At 44.0% G+C, this 23,920-nt stretch overlaps 1 protein-coding gene across 2 annotated transcripts in view; it reads right to left on the minus strand.

Annotated features, from left to right (window-relative positions):
* The window catches only part of TSPEAR (thrombospondin type laminin G domain and EAR repeats), a 36,076-nt gene extending 12,690 nt beyond the window's left edge, over positions 1-23,386 (minus strand). Inside the window, exons 1-8 of one of the 2 annotated variants that reach the window (XM_083616283.1) lie at positions 22,827-22,928; positions 14,483-14,526; positions 12,921-13,141; positions 10,888-11,126; positions 8,913-9,003; positions 2,624-2,780; positions 1,051-1,182; positions 3-235 (exon numbers count right to left, since the gene is read on the minus strand). In XM_083616283.1, the coding sequence (XP_083472409.1) occupies positions 3-235; positions 1,051-1,182; positions 2,624-2,780; positions 8,913-9,003; positions 10,888-11,126; positions 12,921-13,076 (1,008 nt within the window). In that variant the 5' untranslated portion in view covers positions 13,077-13,141; positions 14,483-14,526; positions 22,827-22,928. Of the gene's footprint in view, positions 1-2; positions 236-1,050; positions 1,183-2,623; positions 2,781-8,912; positions 9,004-10,887; positions 11,127-12,920; positions 13,142-14,482; positions 14,527-22,826 lie in introns of both variants that reach the window. The other variant, XM_083616282.1, reaches the window with a different exon arrangement.
* Between the last annotated feature and the right edge of the window lie 534 nt (positions 23,387-23,920).

Below are 23,920 nucleotides of genomic sequence, written 5' to 3' on the forward strand. Positions count from 1 at the left end.
ACCTTTTTTCCGATAGTAAAGAATTTCCAGGACTGGGCTTGGTAAGTGGGGATATTTTGGTATGCCACAAATTTCTCATCCGTCCATTTGTAGATGGCTGACCCTGGAGGAGTGTACCGATTAGCAGTAGCTGCAAAGAGTCCCACGTCAGGGATGACAAAGACCTCAATGCCCATGGTTTCAGAATTTGTAGCTAAACTCTGGTATTCTTCCAGATAGTCCAGTCTTTCTTCAACTATGAAATCAAATGGCATTAATAAGGGGATTCTGTAGGCAGAATGATCCAGCAGAATTAGCATTCCTGAAATGATTTATCTTCTCCTCCTCACTCCTTCTGTGACCCTCTTCCTTGGGCCTGAATTCCCCTCTCATTCCTTCTGGTTTCCCTTACTCCTGATCCTATTCAAACTTACATTTCACATTTAGATCTAGCTTCTCTGCTCAGATGCCTATAAGCCAGTTTAAACATGGTGGCTGAGCCCCTCTCAGCATGTTTGCGCTTCTATCTCATTGACATCTATACTGCCTTGGTCATGTACACACAATAGAAGATGGCAGGATCCCCAAGGAACTGGCTTCAGGCACCAGGCCTGCTGGCAGACCAACCCTGCATTACAAAGATGTCTGGAAACATGATGGGAAGGCTGGCAACATTAACTCCACCGTGAAAGAATCCCTCACAGATGACCACAGCACCTGGAGACAGGCAGTCAGGTTGTGCAACCACAGAAGTGACCAGAAGAGGAATGACTGCTTGGAGGAGCGCAGAAGAAATGCCATGCTTTACCGGCACCAGCACAACCGAACACCCTCATCTGCCCCAGCTGCAACAAAACATGTCTTTCCCATTTTGGTCTCTACTGCCACAGAAGGTGCTGTAATTCCCCAAAGGTTTGACTTCACCCCCAAAGGGACACTCCTGCATTGTCTCCCGAGACAGACGGAGGCCAACCAATTTGTTATTTATTGTTTGTAAGCCGATTTGAGATTCATTTGAATGAAAGGCGGAACAGAAATACAACCAATCAATCGGTACCCAGAGAGGCTTACCTTCTAGCAAGGAAATCCATTTATCCCCGTTGCATATAAATAGCCCTTTCTGAGCAGCATTAAACCAGAACTGACCACTTTCACTTTTGGTACAGGGAGGGTGAGACCCCAAAGTCACCTTCATGTCTGCTTCTGAATGATAACAGTTAAAAAAAAAACACAAGCAAATTAGCAGCAAATAAATACTTGCTCTGGCACTACGAGAAATGCAATTATAGATATCAATACACAACTGCACTGGATTATGTGAGATAATGCTTGGCTACAAACATGTTTTTCTCTGTGTTCATTTGCTGCTGGACAAGTATGGTCTTTGATTTTTAGGGGGGCAATTCGAGAATGAGTTATAAACAGTGAATGGCCTTTTAGGCTTCCTCCATGTGAATAGTTCACTTTTTGAATAATAAAAATTATATGTTATGTGGGGGTGGGTGGTGTCAGGATTTTAGAGATGCTTAGGTGTGGCATGGCCAAAAAAGGGTTGGGAACCACTGGTATAGCACATGAAGTCACCAAATAAGCCATGGTAAAGGCAGGCTGCTGGGTTCACACATAACACCAAGCTATAGTTAAAACAAACCAAGATTCATAAGCAAAACAACAAACCATCACTTCAGATTGTGGTTTTGTTGGCAATAAACAAGCCATGGTGGTGTGTGATAACAACCAAATCTTCTGCAAAGGAACAGTTCATCCAGAAGCACTCTGGGTATAATGTTTTATTACGCCATAAACTAAGCAATGACAGTTGGCTTAATTAGGAGCTTGCACTGTGGAACTGTTGTTGAAAATTCCCCTTGGGAATTTTCGTATGAAATCCCACAGTCCCATTTTGTCCCTCGTAGCTCTTTAACATCTTTACATAAAACCACTTGGAGAGTTCATCTGAGGATTCAGAATTAAATGTCACCAGTGGGCTGATAACACTCAATTATATCTCTTCAGCAACCTTGACCACTGGCCATGGTGGCTGAGGCAGATGGGAATCATAATCTTCTACAGTGTATACAATTTCTTCTCCCATATATACACACTACTGGATGGTAAGATTTGCAGGAGAGGTTCTGCTCTGAGTCTTGCCAGCCTCTGAAGTCAGGCAGGTGGAGATAAGGAGCAGGGCCTTCTCTGTGGTGGCACCTTTCTACTAGTAAACGGCAAAGCATATGTTGCTGTCATCAAAGTATAGGCAAGAAATATTGTTTTGCATTTGATAACAGAAACACTGTACCATGTTTTTATTTATTAACAACATTTGTCCTAAGATACAAAATTTTCTGGGCGGCTTAAAGCAATATATTATGTATATCAGTGAAAAGGTCCACAAGGAAGAAAGGTTCATTAACTGCAAGGAATCAATCTCACAATTTTATTGAAGGGGGAAACGAAACAGAATAGTATTAGATGACAAAAGTGAAACGTACCCTTCTGCTGCTGCAAGTCAATCAGCCCAGATCTGCTCTAACTCCAGGCTCACTCTCTGCACTTGGAAGGGTTACCAGCTTGTTCTCCTCTATAGTTTCCTAATGCAAGTTGCTGGAAGCACCTCAAAACCTATTTTGTTTGTTTTACTGACCGTAAGGGTATTTCAGCAGCCCATTGCCCGCTGGTTTCACGGGGAGATCCTGCAGAATTTTAGGGATGGAGAGCACTGCTAGATTAAAGTTCATGCCAGTGCACATCCTTGAGGTAGCATCAGATCCTGGCAACAGGACCAGCTGCCTTAGCAAGCCCTGAAAAGAGAGGAAGACAGACTAGGGAATGAAATCAATCAGGGTTGTTGGAAGACCATGGTTGGTATGTTTACAACATTGATTTTCTTTCTTTCTTTCTTTGTTCAGTTGATGACGGGGCTTAAGCCCATTAGAAAAATCATGGGCCCCAATTTTCATATGTGTGGGGAGCAATTGTGACTCATCAGTGACAGGGGAAAACTACCTTTCAGGTGCTCAGGGGCAGCCTCTTCATATTGCTCTATGTGTTAGTGGGCTATTGAATGTGCCATTGAACATTGATTCCAGGGCTGAGCTCATCAGAGGTTCTGCTCAAAATAAGTTCTGTGCTGCTGGCCTTTATTCTTTATTCACAAGAGCAACTTCTCACCAATGTGTACACGATGGGTGAACAAGTATGATATATGAGCAATAATTCTTTGACTAATCTGTCCTTTTACTATCCACATTAACGTTGAGGGTAATAGGGAACACGAGATAAATTATGACACTTTCATGTTATGTTGACCTTGTTGAAAGTGTATGGCTGAATTATACACCACAGTGTAGATGCTGATCAAAGCAACATTTCATGCACAAACATACTAGGTCTTCATGGAATGCTGGATATTAAGGAGCACTTGCCTTTCAAACAACAGTATACTACCCCATGTTAACATTGGTTTGTTATAAAACACTTCTGCAATGGTTACCCTGCCACTTTGATAGGGATTAAACTGTTACTGAAGCTAATGTGGAAATAAGCTTCTACTGGTGGAGGAAAACCCACACCCTGTAATCTAAGAAAACTTACTATTCCATATTTTCTTGAACTAAGGATCGAGCTATACATTATTTAACATAGATATGCAACAAAAACCTGCTGGGCTGGCTGCTTGTCCGAGGAGGGAGATTAGGAAAAAAGCATGCATGTGCAGTAGTTGTAAGAGTGTGGTGAGTATTTTCCTTCACTTCCAATAGGCTTCACTTCAAATAAGGGAATGACTATTCAACCGTGGAGTATAATGTCCTCAGGGGCACATTTAGAAGCAGTGAGCTGGCAGAAACAGAGGTGCTAGGAGTGGAGGCAGATCCACTTGGGCAAATGGGACACTGTCCCACCAGCCTCAATCTTCATTCAGCTAGCCCCCACCTGCCCTGCCTTCTTTCTTACTCTGGCTCTGGCTGTCAAGTTCCTCCTCCTCCTCCTCTTCCTCAGAGCTGCCCCCTTTGGAACTCAGCAGGGAGAAGAGTTGGCTCTGCCCATCAGTGGCTCTGCCTCTATCTACTGTTGGCCGCTATGACTTCTGAGTCTTCCTGAGAAGTGAGCATGTGAAATCTAATTCAGAAAGGGGAGCAAGAGACAAAATTCCCTGGACTTTCAGATGGTGTCCCTGCATGCTACGTGTCTGGCACCCAATTTGCCTAGAACAGGTGTGGGGAACCTCTGAACCTCCAGATGTTGCTGAACTCCCATAATCCTTTGTCATTGACCACAATGGCTGGGTTGACAGCTGTAGTTCAGCAGCATGTGGAAGCCCAAAGGATTCCCACACCTGGTCTGGAATTACTTCTTCCCCTATGCCTCTCATTCATCTATAAGTCTTTTGGGACAGTAACTGGATCCTTTTTATGGCTTTCCTGCACTAGTTTCTCTCTCTAAATTTACTCTCAGCATCTCAGAAACAATTTGCCAGACCCCCCATCTTCCAATTATCCCCTTAGAGCCAGTTCTAGCACTCCCCCAATACACCTCTTTCAGCCACCCATCCTGAGCACACACCCACACCCTCGGTGCAAATAGTTTGGCTTTTCGTTCTCTTTAAGTTTGAGATGTACGCTTCAGGCTGTTTTGTCATAATCTGAATTTAATAAATCATTTGTAAGTGCGAGATGAAGATCAGCATAAATCACTTCAGCTAATGTCTTCTTCATTTCCTGTTTGTTCTACCTGATCTTGCAAAGACTCTTTTTGACTACAATGGAAAGCATTTCAAGAAAACATTATTTTTTTAAAAAAAATGAACGATTGTTGACCTTTAACCATCGCAAAACATTAAGAAAGGGATAGGTGGTTTTGTCGCAAAGATGTACTCAGAAACAAATCACGTTTTCTGGGATGCAAAAGTGTGGGAGTTTTGGCAGTCAAACCTAACAATGCTAGTATCTATGCTAGTTAGTAAATGAAGGGGTTAAGGACCACAGAGCTGTAAATTCCTAGAGAAGGCACACTCACAATGACTTGTTACATTGTGTGTGTGGATTCACAGTGCTCTGAGCCTCGTTTCGATATACTGTGTCCGTTCTGTAGGTTTTGTAACTTGAACCAACCAAATGGAACACATCTCATAGCCAAGAAACCCTCCTTAATGCAGGAAAACCAGAGCATTCCCAACAGCCCCTGCTTGAAAACCTGCTGGGATAGTTAACCACCCCTCTAGGTATCTCTCCAGTTTTTAAACTAATGTGGCTGATAGGCCATTTTCAGGCACAATTCAAAGTGGTGGTGCTTCCCTTTTAAACCCCTAAATAGTCTGGGGCCCAGATATCTGGAAAATGGTTTTCTTTTATATGAACCTGTATGATTGCTAAGGTGATAATTGGAGGCCCCTGCTTAAAATTAGGGATGGCCAAATACATCAATTTCATTATCTCATTTGTCCAGTTTTAAGTTCAGTTCTCCATATTTCTACATCAGCTTGTGATTATTACTTTCTAAAGTCGTCCTGAAAACATAGCAGCATTTTAGTGCAAATTTCTCCTAAATACACATTTTGTATGCAGTTTTGCCTAATATACACATTTTTGCAAAGCATTTTCACCTATGCATTTTTGTATGCTACTGAAATATGAATTTATATGCACAATTTGCCCTGGTATGTGCATTTTTGTACATATTACTTGCCTGGAGAACTGCGCTGCAAAATCTGGAGAAGTGTGAATTAGGTAATTCTACATTTAAATGCAAGCTGAATCAAATTTCTCTCCCAGCCCTACTTAAAAATCCCTCTGCCTTCTGAAATGAGGTTGGTGATGACAGAAGAAAGAGGTCCCACCCCTTTCCCTGGTCCTTCTGGCAGCCCACACATCGTATATTCTCCCCAGAGAGCCTTGCCTGGTACTGAATTAGATGTCCTTCCCGCAGCAGACATTTTTATTTAGTCAGCCTTTCCAACATGGCAGCTGGTTTTAATCCAATAAATTTTATTGGTTGCTGCTAGTTTTTATTACTCTCTTTAGGTTTTTTACAGTTCCATCATTGTTAAGTGATATCTATAGCTATCTGAAATTGTTTTAACGACTATTACCCTGGAAGTTTTGTTAATCTGCAAGTGGCATAGACATTTTTGAAAAAAAATAAAATAATAAAATCCCCACAGATGGCTGGATTATTAGTGTTCCACCGGGTTTCTCATTGTTTCGGTATATCTGTGTTCTCTTCAGATATCACATGGACCAGAGATGAATGAAAGTGTTGGTTCTGGCTTCACTCCATTTCTTGTTTTTCCAGTCTTCATTTCTCCACATATAGCACACATTTGCATTTTTTAAAAAAGTCCTAATGAAAATTCGGTAACATTTTACTGCACATTTCTCCTAATATGCACATTGTTTTATGCAATTTTTCCTCATATACACATTTATTTCAAAGCGATTTCTGTAATATAATGCACTTTCATATATTTTTCTCACTAATACATGTATTTATATGCACACTTTAACTTAGTATAAGCATTTTGTGCCCATTACTTGGCTGGAGAACTGTAATGCAAAAAACTGGCGAAGTGTGAATTTCAAAGGGTGGCTGTGTTCCATTTCACATTTTGTTTTGGAAAATTTCTGCAAGTTTGCCTTGAAATGGTAACTGAATCCAATTTCTGCCCCATCCCTACTCTTGACTCATCTTTCTTGCCTTAGAAGTTTCTGTGTCTTTCTCCCTGTGATTTTTGCTATGAAAATCTTTGGCTATCAGATTGGCTTTCCTTTGGCTTTGTAGCCTTATTATCAGCTTTTATCTTGTACATAATTTGTGGGCATGGAACACTCAGATCATCCTCTCCAAAGGCTGAGTTATCTTGAACCAGGCTCTTCTCTGTTCCTGTCGGCTTCTTTTCACAAGTTAGTTTTAAAAGAAGGGAAAATAGAATTTTATCTCTCACTCAATCGTGTCTCCCAGTCCCAGCCACACACGGTATTATGTATCTGTTGCAATGTCTGCTCATGAAAGCCTACTGATCTATCTGAGAAAATGGCTAAAAATTATCGCCAGCAACCCAGAAATGAACAGAAGCTGTTCCATGTATGCATCTGCTGTTTATCTGGAAAGGCTACAAGAGAGAGGGAAAGCCAAAGCATTCCTAGCAGATTAGTACCACGGCTTCCATCAGTGTGATTCCCTCAGGGTCTGTTCTGAAGTTGGTTTGATCTTTATGCAGAGCTTTGCATACTCCAGAGTTTTATGAGGCCTGCACAGAACATGGCTGATGAATGTCACAGAAACTCTTACCACAGACCACTTTTTATCAATATCTCACCTCACAGCCTACATAAAATTGTCACGTCCCCTGCCTCAGGGTACCTGTGTTGGCTTGAAAAGCAGTGAAGGCTGGCCCTCTGGGGCAAATGGGGCACTGACCCACCAACCTCAGTCTGCCTTCAGCCACCCCACCTGTCTGCCTTCTTATTTACAAATAGTCTAGAGCAGCCTTTCTCAGCCTGTGGGTCCCCAGATGTTGTTGGACTACAACTCCCATCATCCCAGAGCTCTAGCCTTGCTAGCTAGGGGGGTGATGGGAGTTGTAGTCCAACAACATCTGGGGACCCACAGGTTGAGAAAGGCTGGTCTAGAGGGTGGCACCAGAGGCGGAGGAAGGGGGGTGCAGTGGGTGTGGGCCGCCTCGGGTGTCAACACTGATGGGGGTGACAAAATGGTGGGCAGCACTCACAGTGGGGCCTGCAGCGTGCCTGAGTCATGCGTTTCTCCTGGAAGAGACACAGTGGCACATTCTCCGTGCGGCCCAAACGGTCCACCCGCTGCCTCCTCTCCAGCTGTAGGGCGGCTGACTGGGAGGAGGCAGGCAGACTCCAGAGGCCCCATGGTGCACCCCACCCCTATGGGCAGATTGCCCCGTCCTCGCCCCGCCGCTATGGGTTGATCGCCTCGCCCTCACCCTGCCCCATGCTTCCTCCGCCACTGGGTGGCACTGCCTGTCCCCTTCCTTCTCATGAGTCTCAGCATTGCCCCTCAGCCAGAAGAAAGACGGGGACAAAAATAGAATCAGTTAGCTCTGCCTCTCATTGGTTCTGGCTCCACCCACTGTTGACCTTCCTGCCTTCTGGCCCGCCAATCCCAATAGCCACCAGCCAGCACTGCTGAAGAGGGTTCCGAGTCAGATGATGCAGTAGTCCCCGTCCCTTCAACACTGCCTTGGCCTGAAAACATGGCTCCTCCAGTATCCTCAGAGTTTGACTTCGCCTGCAGTGTCTCTTGCTCCACCATTACACAGGAACATGTAACTGCAGAACAGGTCCCAGGTATGTTAAGTGTCAGCCAGAAAAGAAAAACAGAAAACTAGGGGAGTGGAATGCCCTGCTTGGTGATAATGGCTGGCTGAAACAGAAGCATTCCTGTTAGGAAGAACATAGAAAACTGACTCATGCAGAGCCAGACCCTCAGTCCATCTGCCTCAGCGTTATTTCTATCGGTGGCTATCAATAGTTAACTAATTCTCAGTAGGAGAATTAATCCTCCTTCTTGGAAGAGCCAGGGATTGAACCTGGGACTTTCTGCAAGTTAAACACGTGCTCTACCACTGAGCTTTGGCCCTTCCCATTGCTAGAAGGATGGGTATGCTGCAACATTTTGTTGCAGTCTCTACTTATCTCTATACTATACTTAAATTGGTCATCTTCCTCAGAGAATCAAGGGAACTGTATTTCCATAAGGGGGGAGCTAGGAATCTCAAACAAGGAATTCTCAGTATCTTGCCAAGCTATAATTCTCAAAATGGTTTGGGGGTACCAATGAAAGTTAAAGTGATATTAAACGGGCATGCATTGATAATGCACATCTCCATCCCCATGTATAGCAGAGTCAGCCCATTGTATGCTGAATGGCTATGATAATCTCTTCAACACAAATAATGTACTCACAGTGAAGAAACCTTTTCTTCTCCTTCTGCTCCCTACATAAAACCGGGATCCTGTCACAGTCAAAGATGTGGGGAAAACAGCATCTGTAATCCTAAGGTGAATAAAAAAGGAAAGGACATATGTATCCAGACAGTTAAGTCATCATCACTGGTAACAGCAGAGGTAAACAGACTTACACCTTCCATCTGGGCTCTTGATGTATGCATTCATACATCAAGGGTTGGGAAACCTGAAGTCCATGGGCCTATTGTGGCCCCTCAAGCCTTTCTCTCTGGCCCCTGAGACTCTCCCCAGGTCAGAATCCTTCCCAGCCACACCTTCTAATGGCCCTACTTCACAATCTCCTTGAGTTCTTTTGCCTGGCTGGAATGTCCTTGAACTCTCTGCTGTTGCCTCTTGCTTCCCTGGATGAAGGCTAGAGAGGTGTTTGTGTACAGAAACTAGCTTACTATAAAATGCACATTCATTGCTCCGCCCACTTTTACTCTAGGCTCCACCCACCCCTGGAATGTGACACACATACACTCCTCAAATGTTGCCTAGAAGGGAATGCAGGCTGGAAAATGCCCTCTACCCTTGCAGTAAACTTTACCATGAAGACACAGGAAGTTCCTGCTTCACCACCTTCCCTAGTTTGAATAGGAGCAGCAAACCATGGCCCCCTAGCTTGGCATTATGTCCAAGTCAGGGGCTGTGGTTTGTTTCACTTCAAAGAAGCCATGATGGGACACAAAGATTTGTTCTTAGCTTATCAATCTTGGAAAATACAGGTGTCTGACTCAGAGGGTTATGCTCCTCCGGGAGTCAGGGAATAAACCATTTACAGGCAACTCCCAATTCACACAGGGGTTTTGTTCCAAGGCACCTCACATTTAAGTGAAATTGCATATATTTGAAAGACCATTGGAAAAGTCTGAGTGTATGCACAGTCGTGCACCTATTGAGCACATGTAAATGGGGAGTCGCCTGTACAGTGGTACCTCAGGTTACAGATGCTTCAGGTTACAGACGCTTCGGATTACAGACTCCGCTAACCCAGAAATAGTACCTCGGGTTAAGAACTTTGCTTCAGGATGAGAACAGAAATTGTGCTCCGGCGGTGCGACAGCAGTGGGAGGCCCCATTAGCTAAAGTGGTGCTTCAGGTTAAGAACAGTTTCAGGTTAAGAACAGACCTCCAGAATGAATTAAGTTCTTAACCCGAGGTACCACTGTACTATATTTTTGTTTATAAAGTTGTGCAAAATAGGGTTGCAGTTTATCTGCTGTTTCTGCAATCCATTTATGCCTTCAATCCTTCCAGGCGGCTATGACAGGCTAATTACTCCCATGACATTGCATCTTGTTGTCCTAGTTGCTTACCCACCCTATCTACAATCCCACTTTCATAGTCTGGAGGCCAGACTAGAGTATAGGGCACCATTAGGCAGCAGGTGGGGGCCCCAAATGCAGCCCTTTAGCCCCTGGGGCTCTCTACCAGCCCCTCCCCAGGACACATGCAGGGTATGGCTATCAATGGCTACTAGCCATAATGGCTGTGCTCTGCCTGCACAGTCGAAGGCAGTAGTGCTTCTGAATACCAGTTGACGGAAACTGCAAGAGGGGAGAGTGTTCTTGTGCTGGGGTGTTGCCAGAGAGTTTGCCACATATATCTGGCTGGCCACTCTGAGAACAGGATGCTGGACTAGATAGGCCACTGGCCTGATCCAGCAGGCTTTTCTTACATTCTCACACACCCTCCGCTTCCTCCTGTGATAATGCCTCTTGTTTGTCTGGAAGGCAGATGGAGGTGTGTGTATGTGTGTCTGTAGAAAACCAGAGGCAGATTTTGGCCAGGACCTGATAAAAAGAGCTCCCACGTTTTGCACAAAGCCTTCAGACTTCCCAGTTCTGGGCAGTGCAATTTTCCATGCAACCCCAACCCAGGGATGGTGGTGGTGGCAAAATTACCCCTGAATTGTACGTGCTTCACGTACACATCTGTGGGGATGCTGCAGTCCACAGTGAGAGAGAAGGAGCCTTTAGTTACTGCCAGTACCAGTGTGTGCCACTGATTGTCTGCCAAAAATATGTCCCGGAAGGTGACCCGTGTCTGCCAGCCATTGGAAAGCTCTCTGCTCCAGAAGATGAAGTGAATTTTATTCCTCGAATAGCGGAGTCCAAGCAGCAGAGTGTCACTGTTTTCCTCCAAAACTGTAAAGATGTACTCGTTTCTCTGAAAGGACAGTTAAAGGCTGTTAGTCGGAAAGCTTCCTCCTGCTCCTCCTATTTATCAACCTGACCTGTCAAAATCTTTTGTAAAAAAGAAAAGAAAACCTTTAATCCTAAGCATCGGAGGAACAATAAGGTTCACAGAATAAATGTCCTCCGAAACTCATTTTTTGAAAACACAGATAAGCTTGTCAGCCTGAAATACATTATTTTCTTCTACCAGCATATGAATCACTAAATTAATTTTCTGAGCACTCTGGCCCCATCTTCACAATACATTTAAAGCAGTACCATACCACTTTTAACTGTCATGGCTTCCTTCCAAAGAATCCTGGGAAGTGCGGTTTGTCAAGAGTGCTGAGAGTTGTTAGGATGCGCCTATTTACCTCAGAGAACTGCAATTCCCAGTTCCCTGGGTACACCACCTTAAAACACATCTAGGGGCTTCTCTGGCTACCGTATTTTTCGCCCTATAGGATGCACTTTTCCCCCTCCAAAAATGAAGGGGAAATGTGTGTGCGTCCTATGGGGCGAATGCAGGCTTTCGCTGAAGCCTGGAGAGCAAGAGGAGTCGGTGCGCATCAACCCCTCTCACTCATCAGGTTTCAGGAAGCTATTCGCAAGCCATGGGAGCCCGGCGCGAAGTCGTGCAGCTCTCCCACGGCTTGCGGAGAGCTGCCTGCATCCTGAAGCCTGGGGCGTGCTCAGCGTGCCCCGGGCTTTGGGCAGATATCCGCAAGCCGTGGGAGCCCGGCGCGACTTCCTGCCGGGCTCCCTAGGCTTGCAGATAGCAGCCTGTTCTGGGGGCTGGGGTCAGGGGAAGCTTGGGCTTCCCCCACCCCAGCCCCATGCCTGAGGGGCAAATAAATTTTTTTTCTTTATTTCCCCCTCAAAAAACTAGGTGCGCCCTATGGGCCAGTGCGCCCTATGGGGCAAAAAATACGGTAACTTCAGATTGAAACTGGTATGGCAGGGAACACCTCAAAACACAGTACAGTGGAACCTTGGTTCCCGAACGGCTTAGTTGACAAACAAATTGGCTCCTGAATGCCACAAACCCAGAAGTAAGTGTTCCGATTTGTGAACATTTTTTGGAAGCCGAACATCCATTTCAGCTGTCGACATTGCTTCTGGGGCCAATCAGCCAATTAGAAGCCGCGCCTTGGTTTTTGAACGTTTTGGAAGTTGAACAGACTTCCAGAATGGATTGAGTTCGAGAACCAAGGTACCATTGTATTTCATAAGAAATGACAGGATATAGGCAAATATTGTGTGTATACCGATTCCCAAACCTGTGGTGGGAACACACTGGATGCAGAGTAAACAGGGTGTGTGTACGCAGCCTAACTTCCAAATAAAGATAGAATCAAGCTCCAGTTTCATTTTGTTTCCTGTGCTATCACAATCCAGAAAAAAGCAAACCCCAGGATGTTTTTCCAAGTTCTTTTTTTAAGGATCTAATTCATAAAGTACATCATGACCAATTAAAGATTATCTCTTGTCACCTGTGACAGTTTTATTTCATCACCTACAGCATAAATTATGCATAGTGATTCTATCAGGCATCCGAGTACATTTACATCCAAGTAAATTTGCCAACAACTGTTCCAGTCAGAGTTTATATGGGATGAGTTATTTAAATCACGTGATATTGCGAAGTTTGCCAAATTGATTACAGTATTAATTAAGCTCAGGTTTAGAAAACTGAATTCACCAACCACAATTTTATCAGTGGATACGTGATTCTGGATACGTGATTCTGCTCTAGTGTAAAAAAAAAAGCCTACCACATGCTTACCTTGGACTGCATGGGGAAAGCTTTTAGGGTGACCACAATGGAGAATTCCTCTGGGAAGATGTCACAGTATATGAAAATCCGTGATGCTGGAAAACTGAGAAAGCGAGGGCGCATTGCAGAGAACTGGAAGCCACGTGCTCCTTGGATCTGGATCATCCGTATCCCACTCTTCACCCCATTCACAGGAACCACTTCGGAGAGAATATCCAAAGGACGCAGATCTACACCAGAGACAGCACCAAAAGGCATTACTAAAACTGGGGAAACACAGCAAAGGGCTGCAAAGGCCAGGCACTTATGTCAGGAAAACAGCTTCCAGATAAATCAAAATTATGGGAAGAACTGATTAGCTGGCTGCATGCAGAAGATTTTTTCTTAATCCATCTGTTTTTTTTAACCAAACATTGGTTAAAAAGGACATTGACATAGAACTGAAAGTGGACCATCAAGTCCTATGGTTGCCAGACATCCCTTATTGAAAGCAAGTATCTTTTATTTTTTGAAACTAAACACTTATTCCATCTCAGGGCAGTTCACAAGATAGAAATGCAAGATGAAAACACAAATGAGTAGTTAAAACCAAAATTATAAAACAATAGCCCCACCCTCCCACAAACACATTTAAAAGGCAGTAAAATATAAATCAGCCAAAGATCTGGTTGAAGAGGAACATTTTCACCTGTCACCTAAATATATATACAGTGATACCTCTACTTACAAACACGATCTGTTCTGGGGTGCCGTTCGCACCCCAAAAAGTCCATGAGTAGAGTGCCGCTTCTGCGCATGCGCATGCGCATGCGGTGAACCCGGAAGTAAACACTTCCAGGTTTGCCACATTCGTAACCTGCAAAGCCACAACGTGAAGCAAACGTAACACGAGGTATGACTATATAATGAAGGTGCCAGGTGAACCTCACTGGGAAGAGAATTTCACAAACTGAGAGCCACTGGAGAGGCACACAAAGAAGGGCCTCGGATGATGAACACAGCCAGGATGAATTTATATGGGGAGAGGCAGTCGTTGAGGTATTGCAGTCCTGAGCTGATTAATAAAGACCAGACATCGTCTAACCTCCATGTGAGTTTTGTGCAATCAAATCAGGATGAATGCTCTACAAACAGGTGATTTCAGAAGCCCAGAATCCGACAACTGCAGCATTACTAGATAGATATGGATATGAGGTTCCAGGGATTTGGCCTCAAGCCTAGCTATCTTTGTTACGCAACAAACTCACTCAAATCTACATCCACAAAAAGATAGGCAGTTTCCAAATAATTCAAATTATTCACAGAAGAAAGCAAGACACATGTGTGGCCCTAGGGAATCACATGGACTGAGGGAAAGAGGATAAGCCTCTATGACAGAAAACATCTGGTAAGCACAGACACCAGCCTTGCAGGACCAGCTGAGCCGCATGAAGATTGTCTGCGGTGTTTCAAACAAACACCAGCAACACCAAATTAGGTCCATTTAGCAGCAGGGAAAACACCCACCGTTTGATGTCTTCCCAAATATTGTGCTGGGGGGTGGGGGCAAATAGGAAGGGATTAAACCTTACCTGGAGGCTCCACATGCTTATGCAGCACCTATATAATTTCTTTCCTTAAAAAGGAAAAAAAAGAAACCTACATTTTAAATTAACTGCTATTCTTTGCCTAAGGAGCAAAAGGAAATGGTGGTCTTGAGCCATTGCAAGAATATTGCCTGATAATTGTATGGAAGTGATAGCTATTTTGTAATTCTGTCATTAATAGTTGGAAGTAAGGAAGGCTCCATACACACATGACTCCCCTCCAAAAATTCTGGTACTGCAGTTTACCCCTCACAGAGGTACCATTTCCAGCACCTGTTGTTAACCAACACAGTTCCTTGATTATTTGGGGGGAGTCATGTGCTTTAAAAGTATGGTAAATGTAGACAGCCTTGAGTTGCGGTTCTAACCTTCCTCGTTTGGGATTAAGAGCCAATAAATCCAGTTGGGCAGCCACAGCAGACAGGCAGCCAGCTTTTCCCTTGATCTAGGTTGAATAAGCTACCTTGAAGAGTTGTGCAACTCAAAAAAATTGCATTCATCTATCCCAACTAAAGATTGGCAAAGTAAATTATCCTGTGCCTGCAACTGATTCACCAGAGTTGGTTGGATGCTGTCATTAATTTTGTTTTCATTTCCTGTATCAGTCAGCATGCCGTTAGTCACATCAAAGCTACTGGGCTTTTCCCTACCCCTCAAGTTTACCCCCTTGCAGATGTTTTATGAATGCAAGAATGGTGAGAGGCATGTGCACATCTATATATATTAGTTTTGAGATCTGAAAGACCCTACATGTTTTGATGTATCTTCAGATGGATGCATGGAGGTAGGACATACACAACAAACTTCTGCACCTCCACGCATGCATATATAACATCTAAAATAGGTTTGGCTTCTTATTTCCTTTTGTCTCTCCCAAGTCTAATAACTGGGGTTACAGGAGAGGGGTGAGTGAGTGCCCCTCCACACAGGTGCTATATTAGTGGCGGATTTATTCTGCTTTCATTTGTTGTGTGACGTTTCCTCAATGCTACCACATGACTGCTGCCCAGGGAGGCTACAGAGTAGGGGTCAGCAACCTAAGGCCCAGGGGCCAGAAGTGGCTTGCGGAGGTTGTTTGACTGGCCCATGAGCTACCCTCGAATTGAGTTGCCCACTCATGCGCTGCGCTAAACCAGTGCGGCACGGGGACTCACTTCTGCGGTGCTGGAAATTGCATCTGCACATCCACAGACACCGGAAATTGCGGGAGTGCACACTCATGCGCATGCGATCCAGCCCATGGAGGGATCTCCATGGGACCAATCCAGCCCAGGCAAGATAAACCTTGCTGACCCCTGCTACGGAGCAACAAGACTGGGACAAAAATAAACAGGAAGCAGGAAGTTATGGGATATGCACTGATTGGAAATGAAGCAGTGCGACTGCCCCTAAACTTTTGCAGATGCAAACTGTGTTGAAAGTGGGATCATGTTTGAGCAGCTAATAGCACCATGAGCACAAAGGATCATGGATGTGAAAAAAGGGGTGTCTGCAGGAACCCTGTGTGCATGTGGGGGAGGGTGAGTGTGCTGCATGCCAGATGCCCACAACAGTTTTTCTAGTTTGTAAATGTGCCCATGGCATGGGCTTGGGGGGGCACATTTCTTGGGTGGGGCTGCTGCCCCCACTGCCCTCCCCAAACCAGCTTTGTGCTGTTTCATGAGGCTGGGATCATTCCAGCCTTGCAAAGAGGCTCAGGGCTGGTATCGCTTTGGCAAGGGCTAGGCTGGCATGCAGTGGGCTCCTTTTGTCCAGCTCTCCCGGCACATGTGTGCGCCCGCCCTGGACGCCATTAAAGCACACTCCACCGCTGGCCCATGGGAGTCCAAAAATGTTGACACCCCCTGATGTAAATGAACTACCCATTTTAAAAAATCAGATCCCTTCTCCTAGATCCCTAGGGGTGATGCGCCTCCTCAAGTAGACAAAGCTGCTCCGCGTTTCTTTTCTCAATGGGAAGACTGACTGTGGTAGGTTACCACAGGCACTTTGAGCAGCTCAGCTGTCTGTGGCTTGCAGACAGATTCCTCAGAGATGGTGGAGCACCTCGGTCTCAAACTGACGTAAAATGAAAGCCAAAGCAGTTATTTTCAGTTCACCTCCCACATTATACAGACGCTCTTAATGATTAAAGTGCAGCGAGGGATTATGCAGAATCTTATTAATGATTACAGAACAGCAGCTGCGGATACTTGAGAGAAGTGAGGCAAATTATGTTGCGAAGACTCTGGCTAGATCCTTCTTTCACTTTTAACAGAGACTCGAGGAGGGCCACATCATCGGAGAGATCAAGGGAATGCCTGGGGCAGCCTTTTCAAAAGCTCTTAAGTTACACAGGAGCCTAAATCTCCCTTGGCTGGCAAAGCGATTGGGCCCGAAAGAGAAGAAAGCAGGGAGGGAAAGCAGCCTGACTGCAGCGCGGCTTCTAAAATAACCAAACTGGCATAGCACTCTGGATGCACAAAGTCCCTCAGAACCTCACAAGCACAGCAGCCTCCTTGAGATATTTATGCTGCATATGATTTAAACGTCCGTTTTTCATTTGTATAAGGTGTTTGAACTTGCAAGCGTAATGCCTTTCCTGCAAAATCTCCACAGCAAACATTCATATTAACATGTTCACTTGAAGTTATTATACAACTGGGGTTGGGAGTGAGGAATATGCCCTTCATATCTTCTATGTGAAAACACTCAAAAAAGCATCAGGTTGCATAATACACAAGCGTTCTAAAAACTACATGACATCTTAATATCGGCCACGTGCAACCATCAGTTCAGTGGGTTTGATCTGGCAGCTCTAAAAGGTTGTGATGGAAGCACCTGCCAGGTGTACTGGGAGTGGTTCCTCATGTCTCTGAACCACACTGGAGAGAATCAGCCTTTGGTATTGTCAGTACATGCAATGCGTTCAACTTTGCCAGTTATCCATCAGTCTGGTTGTTCATCGGATGGCAGATGTGTGCCAGGCCCTAAGAGATGGAGGCCATTCTCCATTCCTGTAGCAGGAATTCAGCACAGCTCTCAGACTTAAGGCTAGTTGGCTGAGTTCTCCTGTTGAACATGTTCCAGTTAATTATTTTAAACTGAAACTCAGAAGCCTATGTGGGTAAACTCTAGAAAGGGGTGTGGATCAGGGCCTCTGCATGCCCATCATGTCTCAATTTAAAAATTCCTGTCTCAAAACAAAGGCTTCATTTGAGAGCTTTCTAGATCAGCCTTCTTACTAAAGAGTTTCCCAAGTGCAGCGCTTTTTTCCTTTGGACACTCAATGGTACGCTGTACTGACACCTTTTTTTCTAGAAGAAAAGCACTGCCCAAGCTCAAGGAATTTTAGCTGCAGAATGGAACTCCCCACACTCTCTTCTCCCTGCTCGCACCCCATAATTTGTTCTGAAGGGTTGGGGGCACCACTAGAACACATTTAGCGGTTGCACAGGGAACTTTCACTGTGAACTGAAAACTCCTCATGCTAGGGGAACTGTTTAGTCAAATACTGCCTTAGATGTTTCGGTCTACAGCTGAAATGCATATGCAATTGATAGCAATTGTTACTTGTGCAACAGGGCTTTCCCCCATCCCCTCCCCCTTCACCCCCCCAAAAATTGGCTCAAGGGGGTTGAGAGAACTAAAAGAGCAGCACAGGGGGGACAAGGGGGTGTTTCATCGGGCAAGTTACAATGCTTATGCAGATGGAACAACTGAAATAGTACAGTGTTGTATGTGCGCAACGTCCAACACTATTCCTACTTGGAGTAGACCCATTCAAGTTAATGGCCATAACTAACATAGGTTCATTTATTTCACCGGGTCAGAGTAGGACTTAGTTGACTACAACCCTGTATTTCCATTGCTTTTATACACTCTTATGCAAATTGTTGTCTTGCTTTATATATTTCTCTAGGGCCGAGTTCTTTGGGAACGTTCCCCCACTTGTCCATTCTTTCATTTCCTTCATGCTTCTGGATCCATCTTCACGCTGAAGATTTGATGCATTCATGTGGGCAAATGGAATTTGCTTTACAGCCCATGCTGCTCCAGCAAAATCTTGAAGCAAACATTTCACTTTGAGAACTGGCACAGCTCATGAGAGATGTGCTTTCCTGTGCCGCTGGCATTTCCCACGCTCCCAGTTGTGTGCTGTAGCACCAGACTGGTTAACAACTACTGTGTAAATAGATCCTAAGAAAAGAATCAAAGGTTGTGCAGTTAGATTGCACTGGAATTCCTTCACAAATTTAATAAATAATAATAAATAATATATGTACTAGTTGGTTACCTTGAGCCACTGCTCAGTCAAGGTGTTGGTACACCTAATATGTGCAGTTTGTACTGAAATGTGCACCAGACCCACCATCAAAGGGTTACAATTATTTTTCCTTGGTAAAGACTAAGATTGAAACAGATTTAAAAACTCACACACGAAAGAAATCTTCGCCTAGCATGATATAGTTTCTGTGCCTTTCCCTCATTTTTCAAATAAAAAACTTAAGACTGAATATTGTTTCTTCTTCAGATACAATCCATTAATTTATCCATCTCCATGGTCCCTGTTATTTTAATGAGTTAATATTTAGCAGATGGTGCAGAAAGCCATTTCCACTGCCTGACAAATGCAACATTTTCTGCCACCGATAAATTCAATATAAGTAGTCTAAGAGGGGGCTGTTGTTGTCTTGTGTTTAGATTATGTAACAGAACCATAGAAGATCCTGATCTTATCGCAATTCTAGATATTTGAAATACCCCATGCAATACACAAATCCTTCATCTGAAAGGATAACATATGGAAATTAATGTCTTGCAGTACAGTATTACAATACCAAACATTAAGGCTCAGGATGCAGAGGGGATTTCCCTGCTTCAGCGCACCGTAAAAATAAACGCAGACCTGAACCTGGCAAAAGAAATCTCATCCGGGGTTCAAAAGGTAAAATTTACCATGGAATGGGGATTCCCCCATTATTTCCCTTGACTACATTTTAAATAACTTCCAACAGTTGACATAAGGCAATATAGTTTTTTTAACAGTGGGAAAGGCACCGGCAATGTCACTTCCAGGAGAGTATAACTGTGCAATTGTTTCAGTAATTTAAAATAAAGAAAACCTAGGAAATGGGCTGAAATCAAACTTGCATTCCTAGAGATTGCTCAGCGGCCCCAGAAGAAGAACCCAACTATGTGGAGAGACATCAGGAGCAAGCCAGGTGTTTCTTCTGGGTTCGGTGTGCTCCTCGCACGCACAAGATTTTTGAAGCATCCACAAAACATCGAAATCAAAACACTAGTCTGTATTCCCCTCCCCCAAATTTACCCTTGGTGAGGAAAACCAAAGCTGTTCTCAACGACCCATTTGCAACACCAACACCACCATATTAAATCCCTTTTTGAAAGCACCCGGAGAGGTACAATACACAAGCATAAAATTGTGTATTGCTGTGCTGTCCAGAAATCAGTTCATTATCCTAGATTACTAACTTCAGGAATCAAAGAATCTTGCTTATTTAAGACACATATGGAAGAATAGTTTAAGTAACATATACTCAGTTTACACTTCCCTCTCTCTCTCTCTCTCTTACACACACACACACACACACAGAGAGAGAGAGAGAGAGAGAGAGATTCGCTATGCTTGGTCAGTTGGGTGAGGAACCCTCCAGATGTTGCTAGACTAGGAGTAGGGACTCCAACAACATCTGGAGGGCCACATGTTTCCCACTGCTGATATGAATGGAAAAGAACCACAAGTGGAATAGAAATAATCACACATCACTCATCACTTAGTTTCAAAGACTAAAAGCACTTAGCAATATGTAACTATAAAGAGCTTTGAAGAACTTATGCAGTCTGTTCGAACATTTTGCTCTCCTTTTTCCATGGAGGGGTAATTCAGAAATGTTCTGTACTCGGGAGGCTTTTGTCCTTGAAATGACCCTGCTGAAATTGACGCTAGTCCTTTTTCTTACTGGAATTGAGTTTTTATTCTCAGGTTCAAAGCAAGACAGATTACTAATGACTGAAACTGCTTTGATTTTGTATTGGTGAGGGGAGAAAATATGTGCAGATATATTTTTAAAAGTGTATTCAATTGGTTCCTTGTTAGTTACGTATCTTACGGGCCAGTTCCAAACACTGGACACCCTCAGATATGTGCAGGGAAATGCTGAACTCACCAAAATTCAAACGGTGTGCAGAAAAGAAAACATGTCAGAATAGATTTGGACTTGCAAATGGACATTTCCAGACTACCCTGTTGAGCTCATTCACTGCAATGTGTCTTGGGACAATCCAGAAACCACATCGCTGCCTGTTATAATATTCCCCACTTGCCAAGAGAAGGCATCAAAAAAATGTTGACCAGGCATGCCTAGCTGTAATTACACTTACAGATAAGCCCATGGGCACATAAACTATCATGTTATATGAATATTTAAGATTTAATTCTTGTGATTCCAAGGGGAATTTAGCATTTTGTGTTTATACTTGCTTTTATTCTTTCTGTCAGGTTTATGATTTGCATCAACCCTGCCATTAGTAAAGCGCTTAGAAGTTCTATTTGCAAACAAGCTGTGTATTAAATGCTGTTAACAACAAATCAAAATATAAATGGTTTGATTTCTATGCAAAATTAAAATTACATTGACAAATCCTGAAAACCCAGTGAGTTAACTATGGGGTAGATTCTCTCCGCCCACCCCAAAATAACTGTTTAGTAGAGGCAAATGAAGGCAATGCATATAACTAGTCATCAGCTAAAGATGGCAAACTCATTCATTTTCTATATTCGTGTAGACACTTGCAAAGAGAGAAACAATTTCTCTGGTGCTTTTAACAAGGATCAGTAGCTCCAGCACAGCATGAACATTTGAACCGAGTCTCAAAGCTAGAGCTGTTTTGTTAGATGTAGAACAAAATTCCTATGCAGAAGGAATGCATTTTAGAAATGAATGTAAACCTCAGATGAAGACAGTAATGTGCAATGGTTGCACACGTGGGGTTTATTTTGCTCTGTGCCCATACTTGGGAAGCACTGAAAACCACAGCTTGTTGGCATATGTCCCTTGCGTGGTCATTTGTGATGTGGGTTGCATGTCAATAGCTAGACAGATGTGTCCTCAATGCAGCAGTGTTGTAACATGTGGAGCAGCACTTACCATGCAAAATATGTTAATATGCGAGACTGAAATAGAAAAAGAAAGAAAAGTGGAAGGGATTTAAAAAATAATAATAACAGCACCAAATCTGCCCAGAAATGCAGAATAAGGTGAGCTTCAAACAGGTGACAGGAGAGTTTATTAATGCGACTAAACATTTCAACAAGTGCCTTCATTAGGGGCAACAATTGTGCACGGGTTTTCTGTATTAAAAAGGTCCTTCTAAAAGTTATTTCAGCAGACCCAGCATATATGTCTCCACGGCTGTGATTCCAATAACTGTAGAGATCAAAGGGCTGAAACTGAAGCCAATTTGTAAAAAAAAAAAAATTGTAAAAAAAAAACAGCTTGACAACGCTGGAGTTTGTCTAAAAAATAGCTCAACAACTTTTCCTTTAAAAAGGTCAACAACTTTCGGGGTGTTTTTACTTTTTGAAATATGGCAACCCTATCACAGTTAACAGCCCCAAGAATTTGCAACTTCCAAGAATGCATCTTTGAATACATGGCTAATTGGAAGAGGGGACTGGGGTGTGTGTGTCAAAATCTTCTCCTTCCTGAATGCTGTGAAAGTTTCCATCAAATGATATTTTAGTAAATTTACTACGGCTACCATCCCAAACACATCAACCACAGGAGGACCTCTGATCAAACATGCACAGGATCGGGCAGCGTGGCACTTTTGCTTTAATCAACTGAGATTTCTCGAAGAACAAGTGTGAGGGGGGGGGAAAGCATCGCTCTCAAAAGGCTCATCAACATAACTCACTTTCACTCACAACTAGATAACATGACAGAGCTGAAAGAAAACTAACTTCCAGGTTAACTAATACAGTAACACAGTTCTTGTCTCGCCAAGAGATGCTCCTCCACACAAGGGTTCTGCACAGCTGAAATGGAACCTGACACAGAAAAGTCCAAAGCAGCCAGTTGTTGTTGTTGTTTTATATAAAAAAATTCTACTTCAACCCTACATGATATCTTTGCTGTCCCTCCCATCTTTTAATTCCACACATCATGGTTTATTTCGGGGGTGGTGGTGGTAAGGAGCCCATGTATTTGAGCTCTGCAATATAATCATGATTCCATATTTAGAAGGCAAGTTCATTTGAGGAGCTGAAGATCAGAGGATGAAGTGTAGCCAACCACCCCAGTACTGACACCCCAGCCCTTCTTACCTGTGCAGTGCTCCCATGACTTTCCTCCTCTGGCCAGGGTCTGCTCAATCCCCCAGTGCAGAAGCACAGCCCAGACCATTAGCAGAGCAGACATCGGAGAACTTTGTCACTCCTGGTCATCATCTAATCTCCTCATATCCTAAACCTCTGCTCTTGGGTCATTCAGAGACCTTACAGGAACATCTTGTTGGGGGGCACCTACAAGGAGTGACCAAGCCCTCCAAGGTTCCTGCCCCTCCTAGAAGAAGGGGTTGTATCAGGCTGGTGACCACAGTCTGAATTCTCCCTCTCTCTGCTTCTCCTCATCAGGCTTTCCTCCCAGTGCCACCTAAAACCACTTGTCCAGGCTTAGCCAGCTGCTATTATTAGGCTGCAAGGTAAGAGGCATTCTCCCCAAAGGGAAGCACAAACATAATCAGCAGAGGAAAGCCAGAAAGTGGCTTCCTGGTGTCTAGTTGCTGAAATGCCCCATCCTGAAGACGCAGGGAGAAAGAGACCTCCCACCAGCCACAAAATAAGCAACAGCAGGAGGCTGCCTTTGCAGACATTTAAATGGAAACTAGCCTGAAAAAGAGGAGGAGAAGTACTGCCTTGGGGAGCTTTTCATCTTTTGCCCAGCCCTCTTGAGGTTGGGTTTTAATGTTTAAGCAAAGGAATTTCCCTCTCCAGCAGAGCCAGTGTTCAGAGGGCATGGCAGAAAAAGAGCAGGAGGAGGAGCTCAGCTTTTGTGTGCACCTGAAATCATCATCATCTCATCTACCGTGATGCTGCAAGCCTAGATTAAGATAGAGCCATGTGCGTGTGTTATGTGCCTTGTCTTCCCGGCTCTGTAATTATTCCCACCCACCAGAGTTTTGCAGGAAAAAAAGGGATTCTGAAATAACTAGGCAGTGCTTCACACCACCAATATTACTGCAATTGAAGGGAGTTAGCTGCCTGTCTAAATGCTGCCAAAACTCAATTTGGAATCTATGCGCAGAAAACAAAGGAAACTGATGCTGCTGGGTTTAAGCTGCGTACAAACCAGGCATTAAAAACCGCATGTAGAGCACATAGCTTCCTCCAAAGAGTTCTGGGAACTGTAGTGTAAGCGC

This window comes from Podarcis filfolensis, assembly GCF_964270895.1.
Source record: "Podarcis filfolensis genome assembly, chromosome: 5".
In the NCBI taxonomy this organism is placed as follows: Eukaryota; Metazoa; Chordata; class Lepidosauria; order Squamata; family Lacertidae; genus Podarcis; species Podarcis filfolensis.